The sequence below is a fragment of the Mercenaria mercenaria genome, chromosome 6 (assembly GCF_021730395.1).
Source record: "Mercenaria mercenaria strain notata chromosome 6, MADL_Memer_1, whole genome shotgun sequence".
Lineage (NCBI taxonomy): Eukaryota > Metazoa > Mollusca > Bivalvia > Venerida > Veneridae > Mercenaria > Mercenaria mercenaria.
Window position 1 is genome coordinate 27,708,106 of NC_069366.1, and position 19,094 is coordinate 27,727,199.

Below are 19,094 nucleotides of genomic sequence, written 5' to 3' on the forward strand. Positions count from 1 at the left end.
ATTTATTTAAGGGACAGAAATACCTATTACAAAGAGTTAGATCCATATTCGAAATGTATATTTTATTACTTTTCATGAAATTTTGTTATTACCTACATTTGATACAAATGTAGACTATTCAAAAGTAGACTAGCTATTTCTTTAGATTTCAATATAATTTGTAGTTTTACATTTGCATTTGATAAATGTTGTGATAGTTAAACTACCTGAAACAACAAAAAAAAACAAGTTTTAAAATAGCATGCAGCTTTGGGATTCATCTATTTTCAATCTATCTTGGTTGCGTAACCGAGATATGCAAAGGGAGGCAAAAATACTTTATAAACTTGCATTTCTAATGAATTTTTGCAAAATATATACTCGCCAAGGAAAATATTTGGGCATAATCCTGGTATCGTCCCGTATATATATTTGACCAATTTAATACAATAATGCTTATATTCATATTATTCCTTCGGCAAATATGTTTATTAAATTTATACTAAAATAATGCTATCTTGGTTGGGCAATTCTTCCAGTGAAAATTAAACATGTATTGAGAGAGAAATCAGTGAACACATATAAGTGTAAATAATTAGCTGTTAAAGTTTTGAACAAATACATTAATTGGCCAAACTTTAAAGAATCGCATATAGTGCCTTGTATTTTTTGCTCTTGCTGGTATACATTTATCTTTGTGGTATATTAGACGCTTTCCGTTAGTTACTTAGTTCATTCGGATTATCTCGCTTTTTACGTTTGGTAAAGCAGTTGCCATTTGTAATCAAAAACAGACAGGATGGCTGATACAGGAAAGGATTACATTTCAAACAGCGCTGATCCAAAAAATATTCAGGATCTTACAGTGTTTGTAAGTTAAACTTCATATTGTCTTTTTTGATATATAGGATATTTATAGTATATCTTTTTTTATAGAGCTTAAAAGATCATTGGAAAAAATTGGTAACTTGTCCAAACTTGTATTTTTTTGGAAAAAAAAAGTTTTACACTTGCGGCAGAGTTATAGTTCTTTGAATGTCAGGTTAAAGGGCCAAGTTGGATGGATAGTGGGTGTAATATTTCAGGCAGCAATTCAAGAGCTGTTTAATTGTTTTTCAATAGGAAGTTGCAAGGGGTCCGACCCGGGTCCATTAACTGGACTGGACCTCTAGACCTAGCAGGCCTCGATCTAGTTCTATAAATAAACATCGGACTTCAATATTTTAAGATTTTGACATTTCATATAGTCCGACGTTTTATCGAAAGTATGAATTTCCCGGTAGAGCTTTCCGCAAAAGTTCTTGCGGAAGGTTTTACAAGTTCACGGCAGAAGTGACTTGAAAGCGATAGCTAAATACCAACAACGGACAAAGAAACCTAATTTACACATCCATTGAACATACCGTCTTACTGAAGTTATTGAAGATCAGTCCGCACTTTGAAAATGAAATTTACATCCATTCACTTTCACAACACGAACTGTCAAATCTTCTTTATTATAAAGATTAATTTTAGACGAAAAAATATTCTCACGGTCGGATTTGAAAAAAAATGCGGCCCGTTACTAACGTATTGTCTATGTAGTATGCATATGTTTATAGTCGATGGGTGTAATCAGCATTTATTGGTGGTAATTTTATCAAAAGTTACTTAAATTAGTTGTAAAGTCCTATCAAAGCAGTTTAAAAGGCTAGTCCACATGCGTTCGGCGGTACCCATGCGTTAAATATGGCCGCAGATTTTTACAAGTGTCGTAGGCTAAACGTATTTGTTTTCGTCTAAGCATGTATAATTGATTCTATATATTTATTCGGTGTTTTATTGTTCGTGATATTTCAATAAATTACGCTAGAAGTTTCTGTGAAATGCGCCGGGGAAGTGATTTGTGGTGCAGTTTTAGTTACGGTAAACCAATGTTTCACGTGTTTGAGAGTTTTCCTACATTACACTTCAATAAAATAAAGTCGTAATCTGTGCTATGCAAATGGCTGACATTTGATTAAACTTGACACAGGGACATGTTAAACGTCCAAATATTAAAAGGCGCCCTGTGCAAGTTTAATGTTATTGAACTAGCCTCGATCTTGACGGTAGCCCGAGGCTATCAGTTTTTCAGACGGACTACCGAATTTCCCAAGCTTGGTAGTCCGTCGGGCTACTAAATTTAAATCCCTTAATTTTCACAATAATTACAAAAAGAACTTCATGAATCTGAAATGTACCTCCTAAATACTAGCTTTCGTATATTTATGCATGAATTGATGACTTCAGATTTGCAATATATAAAGTAACTTTACAAAATTCAGAAATTACATCCCTAAAAATTACCTGGATTGTCTGGAATTTACCCGCGAACCGTAAAGATATCAAATTTTCAATTCCACGAGCACGTGCGACCTATCGTTTCGCCGTTACTTAAATGTTTATCGACACATACACAAAAAAACGCTTGTAGTGCATTCATTTTTTAATATAATCGCTTCAAATTTTCAGCATCGCTTTAGAAATAATACAGTTTGAATTCTATAACGATTTTAATAAGATGTCGACAGAAATGTAGGCAAAATTCTATAAAAATTATCGAAGTATCATACAATTATTTGTAAAATTTCAAACAGCGCGATCTTAATTATTTATTTATTTCTAAAAGTAAATAAATATTACATACTATGGTCATAAAATTCAGACTTTTGACAAGAAAGTACAAAAAACAGAATTAAAAAATCTTAAATAATGAAAAAGCGGCAGCAATTTAAATACATCGAATAAAACGATTTTTGGCAAACAGATTTCTGCAAGTGCGGATGAATAGGTTACGGGACCTCCTGAACGTAAATAAAAACAATGATTGTTTTAAAATAAAGCAAGATGATGTCGCTGTGGTTTTTAATAAGTTTAATAAGTAAATGAATCTTTGTACATGTCTTTTTTGACTCGACACTATGTCAGATATTCTTTTCAAACAATAATGTGAATTCCTTGAGGGCAAATAGGTCACAGAGGTAGGATATCTACTATTATCGTTTGACACATTTACCTGTCAGTTTATACGGGATATTGCGCATTCGCTTTTAAAAAAAATTAAAGAAGATACTTTTTTACTGATTTCTTCTCAGCAATTTAAAGAACCCAGGCCGTACGATCAGACAGTGATGTGTCACATGGCGCGAAAAGATGACGTAATGCCATGACAATCTCGGGCAACTAAACCCCTTTGATCTCCACTTTAGATGCCATGGTACCGACACACTTCTTTTAGCTCTTTGAGGGGGTTTTAATTGATGATGAAAACAAGGCCAATTACTTGTTTATCAACAGAATAATTACTGATAATTGTTTAATGTTGTTTTTTTTTCGCTTTAAACACGGGTGGGTTGATGATGATTATTGTGTCCACGTCGCCCCGGACTGTGATAATAGGCTACATTTACTTGATCATAATGCAAAAAAACAAAAAACAAATACCGACCTACCGACCCTACTTTTTTTTGGCCATGCCACCAGAAACACAACATTTTTTGGGGGGGAGGCTAACCAGGCTGATCCATTATTGCAGTTAAATTTGAACAGCTACACTATATTTTAAAGGCCCTGGCTAAAAAAGTAAGTTTTAGAAGGGTAGTGCAAATTTGAACCCCACGCCTGGCATATAACTAGATACTGGTATAGGTCTTACTTTTTAGCTCACGTCACAAAGTGACAGTGTGAGCTTTTGTGATCGCGCAGCGTCCGTCCGTACGTAAACTTTTGCTTGTGACCTCTCTAGAGGTCACATTTTTCATGGGATCTTTATGAAAGTTGGTCAGAATGTTCATCTTGATGATATCTAGGTCAAGTTCGAAACTGGGTCACGTGCGGTCAAAAACTAGGTCAGTAGGTCTAAAAATAGAAAAACCTTGTGACCTCCCTAGAGGCCACATTTTTCACAAGATCTTCATGAAAATTGGTCAGAATGTTCATCTTGATGATATCTAGGTCAAGTTCGAAACTGGGTCACGTGCCTTCAAAAACTAGGTCAGTAGGTCAAATAATAGAAAAACCTTGTGACCTCTCTAGAGGCCATATTTTTCATGGGATCTGTATGAAAGTTGGTGTGAATGTTCATCTTGATGATATCTAGATCAAGTTCGAAACTGGGTCAGCTGCGGTCAAAAACTAGGTCATTAGGTCTAAAAATAGAAAAACCTTGTGACCTCTCTAGAGGTCATACTTTTGAATGGATCTTCATGAAAATTGGTCAGAATGTTCACCTTGATGATATCTAGGTCAAGTTTGAAACTGGGTGACGTGCCATCAATAACTAGGTCAGTAGGTCAAATAATAAAAAAACCTTGTGACCTCTCTAGAAGCCATATTTTTCATGGGATCTGTATGAAGGTTGGTCTGAATGTTCATCTTGATGATATCTAGGCCAAGTTCGAAACTGGGTCAACTGTGGTTAAAAACTAGGTCAGTAGGTCTAAAAATAGAAAAACCTTGTGACCTCTCTAGAGGCCATATTTTTCACAAGATCTTCATGAAAATTGGTCAGAATGTTCACCTTGATGATATCTAGGTCAAGTTTGAAACTGGGTCATGTGCCGTCAAAAACTAGGTCAGTTGGTCAAATAATAGAAAAACCTTGTGACCTCTCGAGAGGCCATATTTTTCATGGGATCTGTATGAAAGTTGGTCTGAATGTTCATCTTGATGATATCTAGATCGGTTTCGAATCTGGGTCAGCTGCGGTCAAAAACAAGGTCGTTAGGTCTAAAAATAGAAAAAGCTTGTGACCTCTCTAGAGGCCATACTTTTGTATGGATCTTCATGAAAATTGGTCAGAATGTTCATCTTGATGATATCTAGGTCAAGTTTGAAACTGGGTCACATGCCATCAATAACTAGGTCAGTAGGTCAAATAATGAAAAAACCTTGTGACCTCTCTAGAGGCCATATTTTTCATGGGATCTGTATGAAAGTTGGTCTGAATGTTCATCTTGATGATATCTAGGTCAGGTTCAAAACTGGGTCACATGAGCTCAAAAACTAGGTCACTATGTCAAATAATAGAAAAAAAACGACGTCATACTCAGTTCAAAACTGGGTCATGTTGGGACAGGTGAGCGATTCAGGACCATCATGGTCCTCTTGTTTTCTACAGTTTTCTTCCATAATTTCTGTCTGCTAGTTACTTGAATATTGTAACGTGGTTATCCACTTACGTTGGCTTAGCCTGCCCATGGATAGTGTGGGTAGGTTTGTTGCCTACCATTTAAATAACTGAATGTTGAATCAAGCATTAACTAAAATACATCATATTTATAAACAAAATGATTTCGGGCAATTAAAAATGTTTTCTGGCAATGGTTTTCTTAACTTACTTGCCCGAAAGGACAATTGCTGAAAAAAAATTTAAGGTGAAGACTGTAATATATTTTTCTCCTTTCCAAAACAGGACTACCAGAAACCTGGTCGGGCTTACTTGATTTCACAAGTTGGTAGCCCTGCTGGCTACCAGCAAAAGTAGGTTAAGATCGAGGCCTGCCTAGTCCTAAATATAAGACGTGACATAACTCATATCACTTAATAAGTTCATTTTAATTGATATTTTACTTTTTTTATTTCCCATGTTATGTCAGGTCTTAACGTTGAACTGAAATAACGTATAGCACAAAAATCGCTTCAGATTTGAATTTTGATCTGAAGGTTTTTAAACGACTTTCTGGCAAAAATGACTGAAACTTTCACATTGAGTATGAAGAATAATCATAAATGTGATTTACGGCAGCAATTAAAAGTTATATTTTACCTTATTTGTTATTAATTAACCGATTAATTAATCCAGTATCCAATCCGTTGAAAGTTTTGAATAGTGGCACGGTAATAACCGAGAGTGTTCCGGATGTAAACATGATTTGCATATTAGAATCATTTCTTGAACGAAAGTTACCTTTTCTCTTTCTCATACAGAGAAACTATAAATGTCAATAATCTTTCTATTTCCAGAAGAGACATTTAAAATTTAAAAGGATAAAAATAGAAAATACACTTTTATGATGAAAAAAAATCAAAATTACAATGAAAGTATTTGGCGGGAAATATTTTTTCGTCTACCGCCGATCAAATTTAATTGGTACTTTCAATTTCGAAACAAGATGGTGGCATGTCAAATATAAACATTTGATGTCGAAAAGATGAAGCGTCATATCGTGGATAATAATGGATTGTAAATCATTTTAACCTTGCAGAATTGAAGCAAAGGTATTTTTGTTCCTATTAGGTACAAAGTTTCCTGACTTTATAATGTTTTAGAAATTGTTTTTATGCTACACTTCTTTCATACTTAGCGTTTAGACGTCGAAAAAGGCTTTAATAGTAAAAATGTAAAATGTCAGAATATTAACTGTTGAACGTCAAATGACAACTTTTTCACGTCTAATTATTTGGACTACTCTAGACCAGGAGTGTAGACCACAGGTGGCAGTAACGTTCCTAGGATACAGTATGGGTCCATGAGCCATATGCACTTAAATTTATTTTTTAAACTGCAGTAAAGCAGTTTTCCGCTGTCATTACCAATGCAGAAACCAGTATGGCGGATTTAGTGTTCATTGCGCGTAAAATAGGATATTTATAACAGGGCCTCTGCTCAATTGCCAATGTCGTCATGTGCGATAATTTTCAGAATTTGGCGCTAAATGTTGTAAATTGGCGAAAATAAGTGGCGCATAGTTTTTTTGGTTGTCATTTTTTTCCCATAATGATGTAAGCGGGTCAAGAATTGTCTTGATATACGTGTTTACCTAGGCGCTGGTTGTGAATAAAATCAATAGCCAGTCTAGGGGTGTATTTGTCAATTTGGCTATTGATGTCGGGTGACACTTCGAGAAGATAATTGCGTAAGAATGTGTGAATTGATAATTAATCATTTATAAAAAACATCTGCCAACTTGTATATTTGAAGTGTGCCGAGGATTCACCAAAATTAAAGACAATTATGGCATACTTTATGTGTTTGGATTTTTACAAAAAGACCGGCATGTATGTTTGTGACATGCAATTGTATGACGAAATTTTAATTAGTACGAAAGATACATTAAGTTTGTTAATTTTTGCAAACATTTAGATAATTTTCTAAATTGTTAGTTATCCTAAAAGATTTTAACGATGGGTGTGATAACAAAAACACAATGGACTCAGTTGGTATCCTGGCTAATTTCTTTAAAATGTTCAGAAACTTTGGAAAAGTATCAGTTGCTACCATCTTTAGATGAGTGTTCAAACTCCACCTTCTAAAATAGCAAAAATTCCAAATCCTCCTACCAGAAAATTTAAAGCGTGCTTGAAAATTGGGAATTCATGGCTTAGATATGATTCTAAAACTAAGGAAATGTTTTGTGACATTTGTATCCAGGCACAAAATTGTTTTTTCTTTTACAATTATTTAATGCACCTTGTTATTATTCCTTAATATGTAATTATTTACAATAATTAATTTCCCTATGCACACTATGACAGCCAACTGAGAGAAATAAAAGTGGCTCAGAACTTAGCTCTAAATTGGCGAAAAGGTTGGCAACAAGTATGAAAAACCCAGAGGAGGCCCAGTATAATCGTGGCAGTTTACTTCGAGTAAAGCGTTACAAACGCTAAGTTGATTTTCAGCATAAAAATGAGTAAAAACAACTAATTCTGACATGTTTCCGTACCATACAGTCTGTTGGTAATTAAGTTTTAAAGCATTCTTAAGAAGTGTAGCATTAATTTCCAAATATCTAACAAAAAAAAATTGTTGTTGTCGAACGATCTGGAGTGCCTTTAAATCCATATTCCCAAAATGAAAGCCCTTGCCTTCCTTATTTGTGAAAAAGTGCAATTCTTCTAAAATCAGTGAAGTTTTAGCTTTGTTTTTTCTGGAATTGTGAAATAAAAAGCGTGATCTACATGTATACTTGGTTGGTGAAAAACCAGTTCAGATGTTAAGAATAGAATTATTCTACATGAAACTTTGGTATGGTTTTGGATACACCCAGATTGTACATTTTTAAAGCAGTCTTGTAAGTTTCGAAGCAAAGAATATTTTTGTTTAACCTTCAGCCTGCTAGCGGCAAGTGATTCTGCCATTGCGACCAGTTCAGACACAGATGTGCGGGCTGATCTTGGTCTTCACTGTTATTCAGTCAGTAAATTTCTAATAATGAATGGTATTCACAGACACTATTGCCCAAATTGAATGATGGACCAGTCCATTTTAGAAATTTAGAAGGGGAAAGGTTAAAATAACTTTGTCTGAACACATTGTAGTTGGATAAAAATTTTCACTGAATAATAATTAAATTTTCGAGCCATATAAGGTAAAATAGCCCTTTTATAATTTAAAGGCACTGATTTTGGCTAAAAATTATTTTTCTTTCATATTGATGTTTGGTCATATAATGAACATTAGGATATGAGTTTTTGTATCTAAATTATTTTAAAAAATCCAAATCAAGAAAAAAATGGTGACTGTGTCAGGATTCGGAACACAGACTGCCACGGCAATAAAGAAGTTTTCTGCTATCGCTACCAACAAGGCTATGGAGGATTTAGTGTTCAATGCATGGAAAATATACATATTTATAATTGAGGCAGTTTACCTCTAGTAAGCAGTAAAAACAACTAATTGACATGTGTTTCCATAACATAATTATAGTCTGTCAGTAATTAAGTTTCAAATCATTCTTTAAATAAGAAATAAAGCATTAATTTCCAAATATCTAACCAAAAAACTTGTTGCTGTCCAACGATCTTGAGGCCAGTGCCTTTAAGTAACAGAATGTCAGCTTCTGTTATACATTGAAAAAAACAAAACAATGAGACATAACACAGGTGGTAAACGCAAACCAATATATACACTTAAACTATTAATCATTAGAAGCATCAGGTGGCCACAGACCAGACACATGAGCTGTTGGATTTCTTGCTGTTTTCAGACTTCATGATGTTATCAGAGTTCTTGTGATTACAGGGTCGAATCATAAATTGAAAACAGCTGATTTAAAAGCAGATATTTCACATTGACACAATATGATATTCAATTATAGTTGTGTCAGTTTGAGAACTTTTGTAATTGTGTCATACTGAGCAAAAACACAAGTTTACCTACCTCATCATGCAATTTCATCTTTTCTTACATGCAACAACAGACCCAGACATTGCACACTGTGTTCATTGAAAATTTACATGTATACCGAATAGCAACAGTGCAGACCAAGACATCTATGCAGGCTGGTCTTGGTCTGAACTGGTCGCAAAGGCAGAATCACTTGTTGCCAGCAGGCTATAAGGTAGCCACTGGCTTTTAGCAGACAGTCAACTACATAAAATTTTGTAACTTCCTAAATCAACGTGTTGTTCTAATTCTAACCTATTGGATGCAGCCACCTGTCTAAAGCAGCTACATTACAGATATTAAGCAGCCAGTCATGAGAGACAGTCTGGCTGCTTAAAACGGGTTTGCCTAAGATGTTAGTCTTACTCTTTCATAATTGAAAGTTACAAGAAAATTGTCCTTTAGATTGTCATCTTCCAAAAAGTATTAAAATTTTGTCCTTTTTGTGCAGATTGGCTGAATATTATATTTTAAATTGATGTGTGTAAACTTTTTTTGCAAAAACCCCACTTGAGGTAGAAAGTAATCACATTCTTTCAGTATTACAAGTCAGAGTTGAAAACAGAGAAAGAATCTTTAAAAATTTATGCTGATTAAGTGATATTGTGAATTTTGGAAGGAAATTTTTAATTTATTATGAATAAAATCTGGAAAGTAGATCCCTCGGAAGCACTGAGAACAAGGCAAACAGTGAAAATTGCAGACTCTTGTTTGATTGAATCTGTTCATGAGCAGTAATGGAAAATGCAACACTGCCCACAGTTCTGATTAAAGATTGTCATATATGTATGAAAATTGTGCAAGGGTTTTTCCTTAAAAGAAGGTCAAGAAATTTTAGGAAGATACTGTATCATGAAATTTCAAAGGAGTTCTTTTATTGGTCATCAAAAATAACTACCGGTATACAAAATGTATGTGTATCAGTAATAGAACAGTTTATCAAATTTATATAATCAATCGCACAGTTTACTTTCAATTGCATGAGCATTTTATACAAAACACTTTCTCTGGGGAACCAGTCCAAAGCTTGTATCTAGGAGAGCATTAATTCCCTTTTCTAAATTCCTTAAATTTATTACAATGCATAAAGTGAAACAGTAGACTACATTATGTATATTTATTCAGGCAATCTATTGTTTGGTTAAACCTGACCAAAGATAAGGGTAAAAGCTGTTAATAGTTTGCTTGGTTTAAAACTTGAAGAGGTCAATATTGATTTTATTGATCTGTAATAGGCTTTTGGTATAGAAAGTTACAGACTTACAATCAATAATGCAAATAAAATATTTTATTGTGTCATTTTACGTCCACTGTAGTAAAAGCTGTGGCACAGTGCTATAGTTTGTGGAAAACTTACAGCTTTTCTTTTAGCAGTTTATAATAATAATTTCATGAGATGAGAAGTAAAAGTCCTTGATGTAAAAGATTTTGTTACAACTACATTTGGCTGTAAAAAGGGAAAAAGACAGTTTCGAGTAAAAGAATAATGCAGTCATTTTCCATATGATATGATATCTATATCTAATATTTGAAGCATAGACACTGTTTTGATTTATTTCATAATTTGCATGAAAATGGCCAGTGCTGTTTTGTGATATCATTTTAGTGCATTTTTATACCATGCCATTAAAAGTGATGGGACATACACTGTACTATTACCCATGTCCATGTGTGGGTCTGTGCTTGTGTATGTTTGTGTGTGCACAAAATGTTGTCTGGCCGGTAAATTTGGTTGTGCATTGTCAGACTTTAAAATGTAATGATTTAAATGTGGAGTATACATGTATATTTATGGTCTTTTCTTTTCCAGTCCATTTTAAACTTCAGTATTGTTAAAGTTCAATTATTCACAGTACTTTCACTTCCGTGTCTTATACATCATATCCTATTGACCGTTCTACTTACTTTGAGTTGAATGCCAGTAAGAGACAAAGACCACTTTCTAGTCTTTTTATAAAACTTAAAAACAAAACTCACAAAGCGTGGTATTAAAATTACTTTAAATATAGAATAAAAGAACAAGATAAGCATCTGTAGCAGTATGTGTCAGGGAAAAGTTGACGAAAACTGAAATGCAGAAAAAACACACATTGTGGTGTGTAAAAAGACAGAAAACAGTATTAAGTTAACATAATGAAAGTTGAAAACATATGAGTCTGAAGATGACAATTTCCTCATAATTTTTTTTTTCTATTTGCAGGTACAGAATTTACTTCAACAAATGCAAGATAAATTCCAGAACATGTCCGATCAGATCATCACAAGAAATATCCTTTTTTTATAAATGTACAAATACTGGTCATTCATGCAGTTTCTTATACTGTAAAAGCAGAATTTTTCATGAGGGATTAATTTTCACTATATTCACGAGGCCCTAAATCTCACGAAAATTAATCCCCGCATAAATATTCACCGTTAGTACAATTCAAATTCAAGTATGATACCATTTTTACCATTTCACGAATATTAAACATTGCGAACATGCTCAAAATCAAAATCGCAAAATTTTGACACAGTGTAAATTTGTGCTTTTATAGTTGTTTTTTGTAAGCTTATTAATATAATCACCACCGGTAACCCATATGGACAACTCCTCTAGAAGACTGTTTGTATTGTTATCTAAGGGAGGATAATTCTAAGCTTCCCTTGATTCTTTTAGCATGCCATGTGTAAAGCACCCACACACAGGATTCTTATCCCAATGTTAGTGAAATTTTAGTTCGAGTGGAAGCTCAAACTCAAGACCCCCGGTTTCATAGACAGTGTTACCACTGGACCATTCACTGCATTGGCTCTGTTTGATGTAACCTGTGTGCAATTAGAATTTATTTATTATACATTAGTTAAACATAATTACATGCGACTTCCTCTGTTAGGCCAACTCAAGGTTGCTATTTTAATAAAGATCTATCTGTCTTTTATATATCCTGCAAAAGACTGGGCATGAAAATAAGTGAGAAAGAAAAGAATCGAAGAATATAATGCAGTATTTTATATTCTGTTTAATCTGTACCTTAATTTCAGCGAGACACACATTTTTGTCACTTCTCCCATAAAGTAATAGCAAGAAACTTTTAATTTCCTGTGAAACACTTGCTGGATGTAAATTGTATCCCCTAGAGATGAGTGTCTCATTAAATTACGACATGTCCTAACTTGAGCTATTGTCCCATTGATGGAAGTAATTTCAGATCATTATTGATCAGGTCAGACATGATTGCTGACCAGCAGTGAAGTGATTAAATTTGATATTCTGTTTCATGTAGGATTTCTCATACATACACTAGTATAGTTGACTTTTCTTGTTTGAACAAGAACAATTTCTTCTATTTGTGCATTCTTTTGTGCAGATGCATATTACATAGCAGTTAAATATATAATTTGGGGTTCTTTGAAGATTTTTTCCTTTTCATACGAAATCATTTAGGGTACATGTATATTTAAGTACAAAGTCACCCAGTATGTTGAGCTGAGAGAACAGGTTCTTTTAAAAAACTCTGGAAAGAAGAAAAACTGATTTAACAGTATTAAGTAAAAGAGCTGGCACTTTTAGCTTGACTGTTCGAAGAATTATGAGAGCTATTGTAGTAGTTGTACTAACCTAGGCATCAGATTACACTCATATCTGAGTAACCATTGCGTATATTGGATTGACTATATTGTCTTTACACATGGCTTCTTACTGAAATAACCAAGTTTGATATAATGGTAAAATTGAAATTATTACTCTGTTACGACTTAATAATTTGGTTAAACTTTTGCTTGCAACTATTGAGCTGTATCTCAATTACAACTGTATATATTTGATTGAAACTTCACACAATGCTTTACAGTCATCAGTCACCTACTGAAAGAACAAGTAAGATAACCGGTATCTTTGATTAAATTTAATTCAAATTACGATTTTTTTTCAATTCAGAAAGTTTGGTTGAAGTTTTGCATACATTGTTGTTATCATTGCTGTGACAAAATTTAAATGTGTTATAAATTGTAATAAAATAACTCGGTTACATAAGTCTTGCCAAGTTATGGCCTTTGTTCAACTTGAAAGCTGTCAAATTATAAGTTGAACGAGCTGTCTTTTGGACAACTCTTGTTACCGTTGCTGTAAGAATTAAGATAAAAAAATGATTAAGCAGTTCTTTCCTACAGGCGACCCTGTAGCTTCTGTGTGGTTGCCATCGTTACTCTAAATAAGAACAATTTCTTGAAGTGTGTAATTGTGTAATAATTTACAGAAGTCCCCAGTTTTTGCCAATAAGAAGTGTGAAAACCGAAATTAATGTACCTGAATAGTATACAGTTGCAACAATAAGTTACCAGAAGCTGTAATTAAGGCAGGATGTCGTGTTGATTTTCAATATGGAAGATTTGTGATTACAAGCAGAATGATAGAAAGTGATGCAGTAAACCACTATGTAAGTTTTATGACAGTGACATATTGGCGAGAGATAATCTCTAGTGTAACTTATTAAATTCTGTGAAACTGAAAGCAAAAACTTGTTGGTTGCCAAGGCTACATTATGCTTATGTAAATATATTTAGGATTTATGCTAATGTTTTAAATATGGGGTCATGAGTTCGAGCCCTCGCTCCTCCAACTAAAAATTACTAACATTGGGATAAGAGTCTCGTGTATGCGTGCTTTACACTTGGCATGCTAAAGAACCAGGGAAGCTTCTGTAATTGGAGCGTCTTCTGTATCTTGCACCTATCCTCCTTCTAAGATTACTAATGGTCTTCTGAAGGAGTCGCCCATAATCATGGGTTACCGGCGGCAACTTTAAATAAGCTATACAAACAAAGTTTTTCATATGAAATTTTAAATGAAAACGTCTACCACTGTTCTCCTTCTGCTATTCAAGCAGTCATTCACACCATTTTGGCTTTTTATACAACTTGTCTAACCTTTATAGGTTATTGGAGTCAATGGAGTGAACAACTAAATAAACTTTAGAAATTCGTTAATATATTGTGAAAAGTTATGTAACCTCATTGCCATCTTTCAAGTTAAAATAATAATAAATTAATATTTAATAAAAGATTGTATCCATAGTTACATGTGTAAATAACAGGTCTTTAGATGTGTTGAGTAAATAATTTTCCCATAGATTAATAGGGATAGATTGACAATGTTCACTGTTTTGTTCTTTTAATAACGAAAGATCAAACCTTCAAGATCAGTTTACAGCTTGCCCTCAGATTTGTTTACGTATCATTGCACCTGCTATTGTACTCACCTAGGCAGGAATTTCTCAAATCTTTCTTGTAGGAAAGGTTGATAACCCTAGTAATTAATACGATAATTATAAACCCCAAAAGAAAAATATTGTTAACCCAGCTTTCCTTAACCATGTGCACTAGATGATATGGGTAACCGTATAGATGATCTGGAGAAGAATATAGCAGATCTGATGACTCAGGCTGGTGTTGACGATCGAGCATAGATCGCAGCATCCTACATACCAAGCGCTTTTTCTCAAGTGTGATAAATATCATAGTGGTCCAAGTTTACTTCTGCTGAGAAAACAGAAGACATTCTAGTTATTTTCTATTCTCGCTTTTTCTAGAACTCTTTCCTGGAATTTTTCTCCTTGCATGCTTTTAGTATTGCTACAAAACATTTATAGTGAATTAGTTTGTATTTGTTTGCTTGTTCTTTTGAAGTTAAAGAAGAATATAGTATTATGGAAAAAAATACTGAAATTGCCGAGTTCCAAAACTTAAAATTTGAAACACATGGCAGTTATATGTTGTGTTTATAACAAAAAGTATACATTTTGCCACTTAAACTATTTATTGCTTTAATTACAGATTTTGCTAAATATTCTGCTGTTTGTGGAAAACGCTTGGTATATTCAATGTTTCATCAACATTATAATGACATAATTTATCAAAATTTGTCCCACAGAGGTTTGAGAAGTATTTAACATGATTTGTGAGTTTCTTGTTGGTTTGATAGTATGCATGGTTCTGCAATATGGCATCTAATGAATTGTTCATGTGTGATGGTGAAAGGTTTTTTAGTATTTCATACTCCTAAAGCAGTCAAAATTATATGATGATAAGTTTGCATGTATAATCTTTACTGAAAATGTACAGATACTTAATCCAGTATTTTCAATATTTTTTTAAGCCATAAATGGTCAATGTTAGTTATACTGAATTCTGTATAAAAGTATTTTAAGATGTGTTTATCGTGTACAAACATTTTCAAATAAAACATTTCATGAAAAAAATTAAGATATCATCAGAAAAAAAAATAGTAAAGTGATTTTGACCTACTTGGCTATAGTTAATTACCGACTTTACTATATATTTTTGTGCATTTTCAGTACTGACCAAGACATAACTTGTTAATTTTCATTGCATTTGTAGGTGTGAACATAATATTTTATAATATGTGTTACAAAATGTGCCTTTAATTCCATATCATCTCAGAAAACAACCTTTTAAAATCAGGGTGTTGTCTTAAAGACAGTGACATAGTCTTTATTAAGCACGCATATGTGTTGAAACACGTTCGAGATTTTCACATTAGACTGCTATCTTTCTCAAATCATTCTATGTGCAGTCAGTAAGAAAGAAACTTGTAAATTTCTTTTTATACAAAATAAAGCTATGTCACTGTAAATGGAGATATACACAGCAGAGAGGTGCTCAAAACTTTCTTGTTTTATGGCGCACATTTTTTATGTGTAAAACCTGTTCAAGTTATGATTAGATTGAATGAAAACATTCTTAAAGGTTTTGTGTTATTTTTGTAAATGAAATTCGTAAATGCAAAGCACCGATTTCATCATTAGTGAAAATTTTGTTTCAAATATTATCTACATACACCTTTTACTGACAGAAAAATCATATAATATACAAAAAAATCAAAATTTCAGTACAATTGAAATGGTTTTGGCAGCTTTTTTTGCTTAAGTATTTACCAATATTATGACACTCAACTTGTATTAGGTTATTTTATGTTGAATACTAACAAAAAACCGCAAGAGATTTCTGTAAGTTAAACATCATTTAAAATTCCAACCATTTAAAGACAGTGTCAGTATTCAACTTGTTATGTCCTATGCAATATAGAATGATATCTCCATGGCGATTGTTCAGGTTGAATTTGTGTTTTCCTCTGGGCTCAGTTATTTGTTAATATACGTTTTTGTTAAAAGCCAGAGTTTTATATGAAATTCAGTGTATTTTATGTAGTACTTTACAAAGAATATACATTGTATATGAATTCTTATTGTAAGAAATCTGTTTATTTCCAAAAAAACCTATTAATTTTACAAAGGAAAATATTCTGGAAGCATGCCAACATTATTAACTTGAAAATACAGAAATTGGTGTTTATTTCAGCTGAATATTAGCAGTGCAATGTGTAATGTTACAATTTGTTATGGAAAATATTGGGCAATAGTTTCAAGTTTTTCTGTACTATTCACAGTTTTTTTTTTAGATGTGGTATACACAATATTTCTCTTCTTTCTTGTGATAAATGTAAAAAAAAATTATGATGTAATATTATATTCTTTTTGTTGTGAAATAAACAAAATTGTGTGGAAAACTTGCGTTGCTGTTGGATCATCAATTCCTGTCATAATCCATGTTATTCTAACATTGCATGACTCGTTGGTATTCTCAGACAAACTTTTGTCAGTTTGCTATCAAGAGATTCAAGGCACATAATTGACAGACACTGACCCTTACCAGTTTTGTATGTATATAATCCTTCATCCAATGAAAGGATTAATTTATGACCGACTAACAATACATTGTGGGATTAGTTGTGTGAGAAATACAATGACGTATGTTATCTACCCGGTACATTTTTGGGTATGGTCTTTTTAAAAACAATCTTAAGGATCAGCGTAAAAACTGTTTTGTACTACCTCCTGTGCAACTCCTTAGCTTCTCTTCTGAGTATTCAAAGAACAGGTAGAGCTATTGCACTTGTCCACTTGTTGGTGTCCCAATATGGTTGTTTTTTACATAACCTTGTATAACTCTTTAACCTTTAGCATGCTAGATAAATTGCCGTCTGCTGGAAATGTCGTCTGCTAAAATTGTAAAGTTCATTCAATTTGCTCCAAAATTGGAAGTAATATTGTCAGAGTAGCAAACAGCTTGGAACCTGATCAGACGCCGATTTAATCAGCGTCTGATCTGGTTCCAAGCTGTTTGCAAAGGCTGTTAAATTCGCCTGCAGCAGGCTAAGGGTTAATTTGATATTTTACAAAATTATTCCTTCTTCAACTTTGCAATTTTTGGTTAAGTTTTTTAGCTCAACTATTCAAAGAATAGTAGAGCTATTGGACTCGCTCGTGCATCCGCGTCGGCTTCGGCATCCCGATTTGGTTATGTTTTTGTATGTAAGCTGGTATCTCAGTAACCACTTGTGGGAATGGATTGAAACTTCACACACTTATTCACTGTGATAAACTGACTTACACTGCACAGGTTCCAAAACTCTATTTTGCTTTTTTTTTTTTTACAAAATTATGCCCCTTTTTCAACTTAGAATGTTTGGTTAAGGTTTTGTATGTAAGCTGGTATCTCAGTAGCCACTAATGGGAATGGATTGAAACTTCACACACTTGTTCTCTGTCATCATCTGACATGCACTAAGCAGGTCCCATAACTCTACTTTGCATATTTTCAAAATTATGCCCCCTTTTCGACTTAGTAGTTTTTGGTTAAGTTTTTGTATGTAAGCAAGTATCTCAGTACCCACTGATGAGAATGGATTCAAACTTCACACACTTGTCCACTGTCATGAGCTGATAAGCACTGTGCAGGTTCCATAACCCTGTTTCCCATTTTTACAAAATTATGCCCCTTTTTCCACTTTTGTATTCATTCAATTGACAAGACTGTTGAATAGTCTAGCGTTGCTGTCCTCAGACAGCTCGTTTTACATACCAGTTAATATACATTTTTTTCTGATTAGTCTACTTTGTATGTTGCCAAGTAGTAATCCTTTGGATACTTGTTGATCATAGAATTGCATAAACCTAAACCCTGTGTCAAACAATTTGCTCTCTCGGCAAAATTACAATTTTAATACCCCATCTCTTCTTGTTTAGAAGAGATCTTTTTGCTTAGTTTGTAGGTCCATTTGGTTTCCGATAGCAAGGAGACTAGACCTATGGGTGTCATACTTCATAGAATGATTGCTTACAGTCAGATGACCCCTTTCATATCAAGGTTAGCAAGTCTGATCAAGCAAATTCAGTACATATATATCCCCCAACAAAATTGTTTTGTGAATGAGGGGACTTTATTTTGAAGGATACGTAATTTCCAAATATACACAACTTGTATATAAAAGAACCGGTTCGTTCAAAACAAATCAAGGGGACAATCTCTGTCCTATAGTATTAAGTTTCATGAAGATCCATCAATGGGTTATTTAGTTTAGTGGGAATTTATGAATTTTAAAACAAAGGGCAATAACTTGATCCTGACAGAACTGCACCTGCACCACCACCCTATAGTGATCTATATATGTAACGTCAGCACTCCCAGACTGCATTTGTACTTCCAGTCAAAAAGCACATTTTAGTCTACAGCAGCCAAACTCCATAGGACAATTATCTGTGGCAAGTAGAACATTACTGTGATGGAGGTTAGTAGTAAGTCGGGGTCACAGTGACCTCCAGGCTGAAAATGGTTTCTGATAAAGGACTTGAAATTTTTTATACCTACAGCTTGTAGTCAGTACATGTCCTATGATTCAGTTTGTAAAAGGTCAAGGCCACTGTGACCTTCAAAATAAAAAGTTTGAGTAACTGGCTGTCAAACTTTAAAAAGGATACTTGCCTCTTGATAAAAGATGACCAATTTACTTTTAGGGATCAATTGTCAAAACCTTGGGACAGAAAATGACACAGTGAGTTACCTTGGCAGGCAATCTTTGGGGGTATTTACACGTATGTTAAACATACAGCTCATCTCCATGATAACTGACTGGAGACTGCTTTCC

At 33.6% G+C, this 19,094-nt stretch overlaps 1 protein-coding gene across 1 annotated transcript; it reads left to right on the forward strand.

Moving 5' to 3' along the window:
• The first annotated feature begins 696 nt into the window (after positions 1–696).
• On the forward strand, positions 697–16,680 carry LOC128557653 (heat shock factor-binding protein 1-like). The gene is made up of 3 exons (XM_053545475.1): positions 697–850; positions 11,310–11,376; positions 14,471–16,680. Exons 1-3 carry the CDS (start codon positions 779–781, stop codon positions 14,554–14,556), a joined length of 225 nt encoding a protein of 74 aa, XP_053401450.1. The 5' UTR covers positions 697–778; the 3' UTR covers positions 14,557–16,680.
• Positions 16,681–19,094: the final 2,414 nt, after the last annotated feature.

What these genes read in the sequence shown, in the direction of transcription:
- LOC128557653 (XM_053545475.1), top strand. Translation starts at nt 779, where the DNA reads ATGGCTGATACAGGAAAGGATTACATTTCAAACAGCGCTGATCCAAAA. An exon ending in TTCAGGATCTTACAGTGTTT is followed by an intron (nt 851 to 11,309) that starts GTAAGTTAAACT and finishes TTCTATTTGCAG; the next exon opens with GTACAGAATTTACTTCAACA. An exon ending in CGATCAGATCATCACAAGAA is followed by an intron (nt 11,377 to 14,470) that starts ATATCCTTTTTT and finishes AACCATGTGCAC; the next exon opens with TAGATGATATGGGTAACCGT.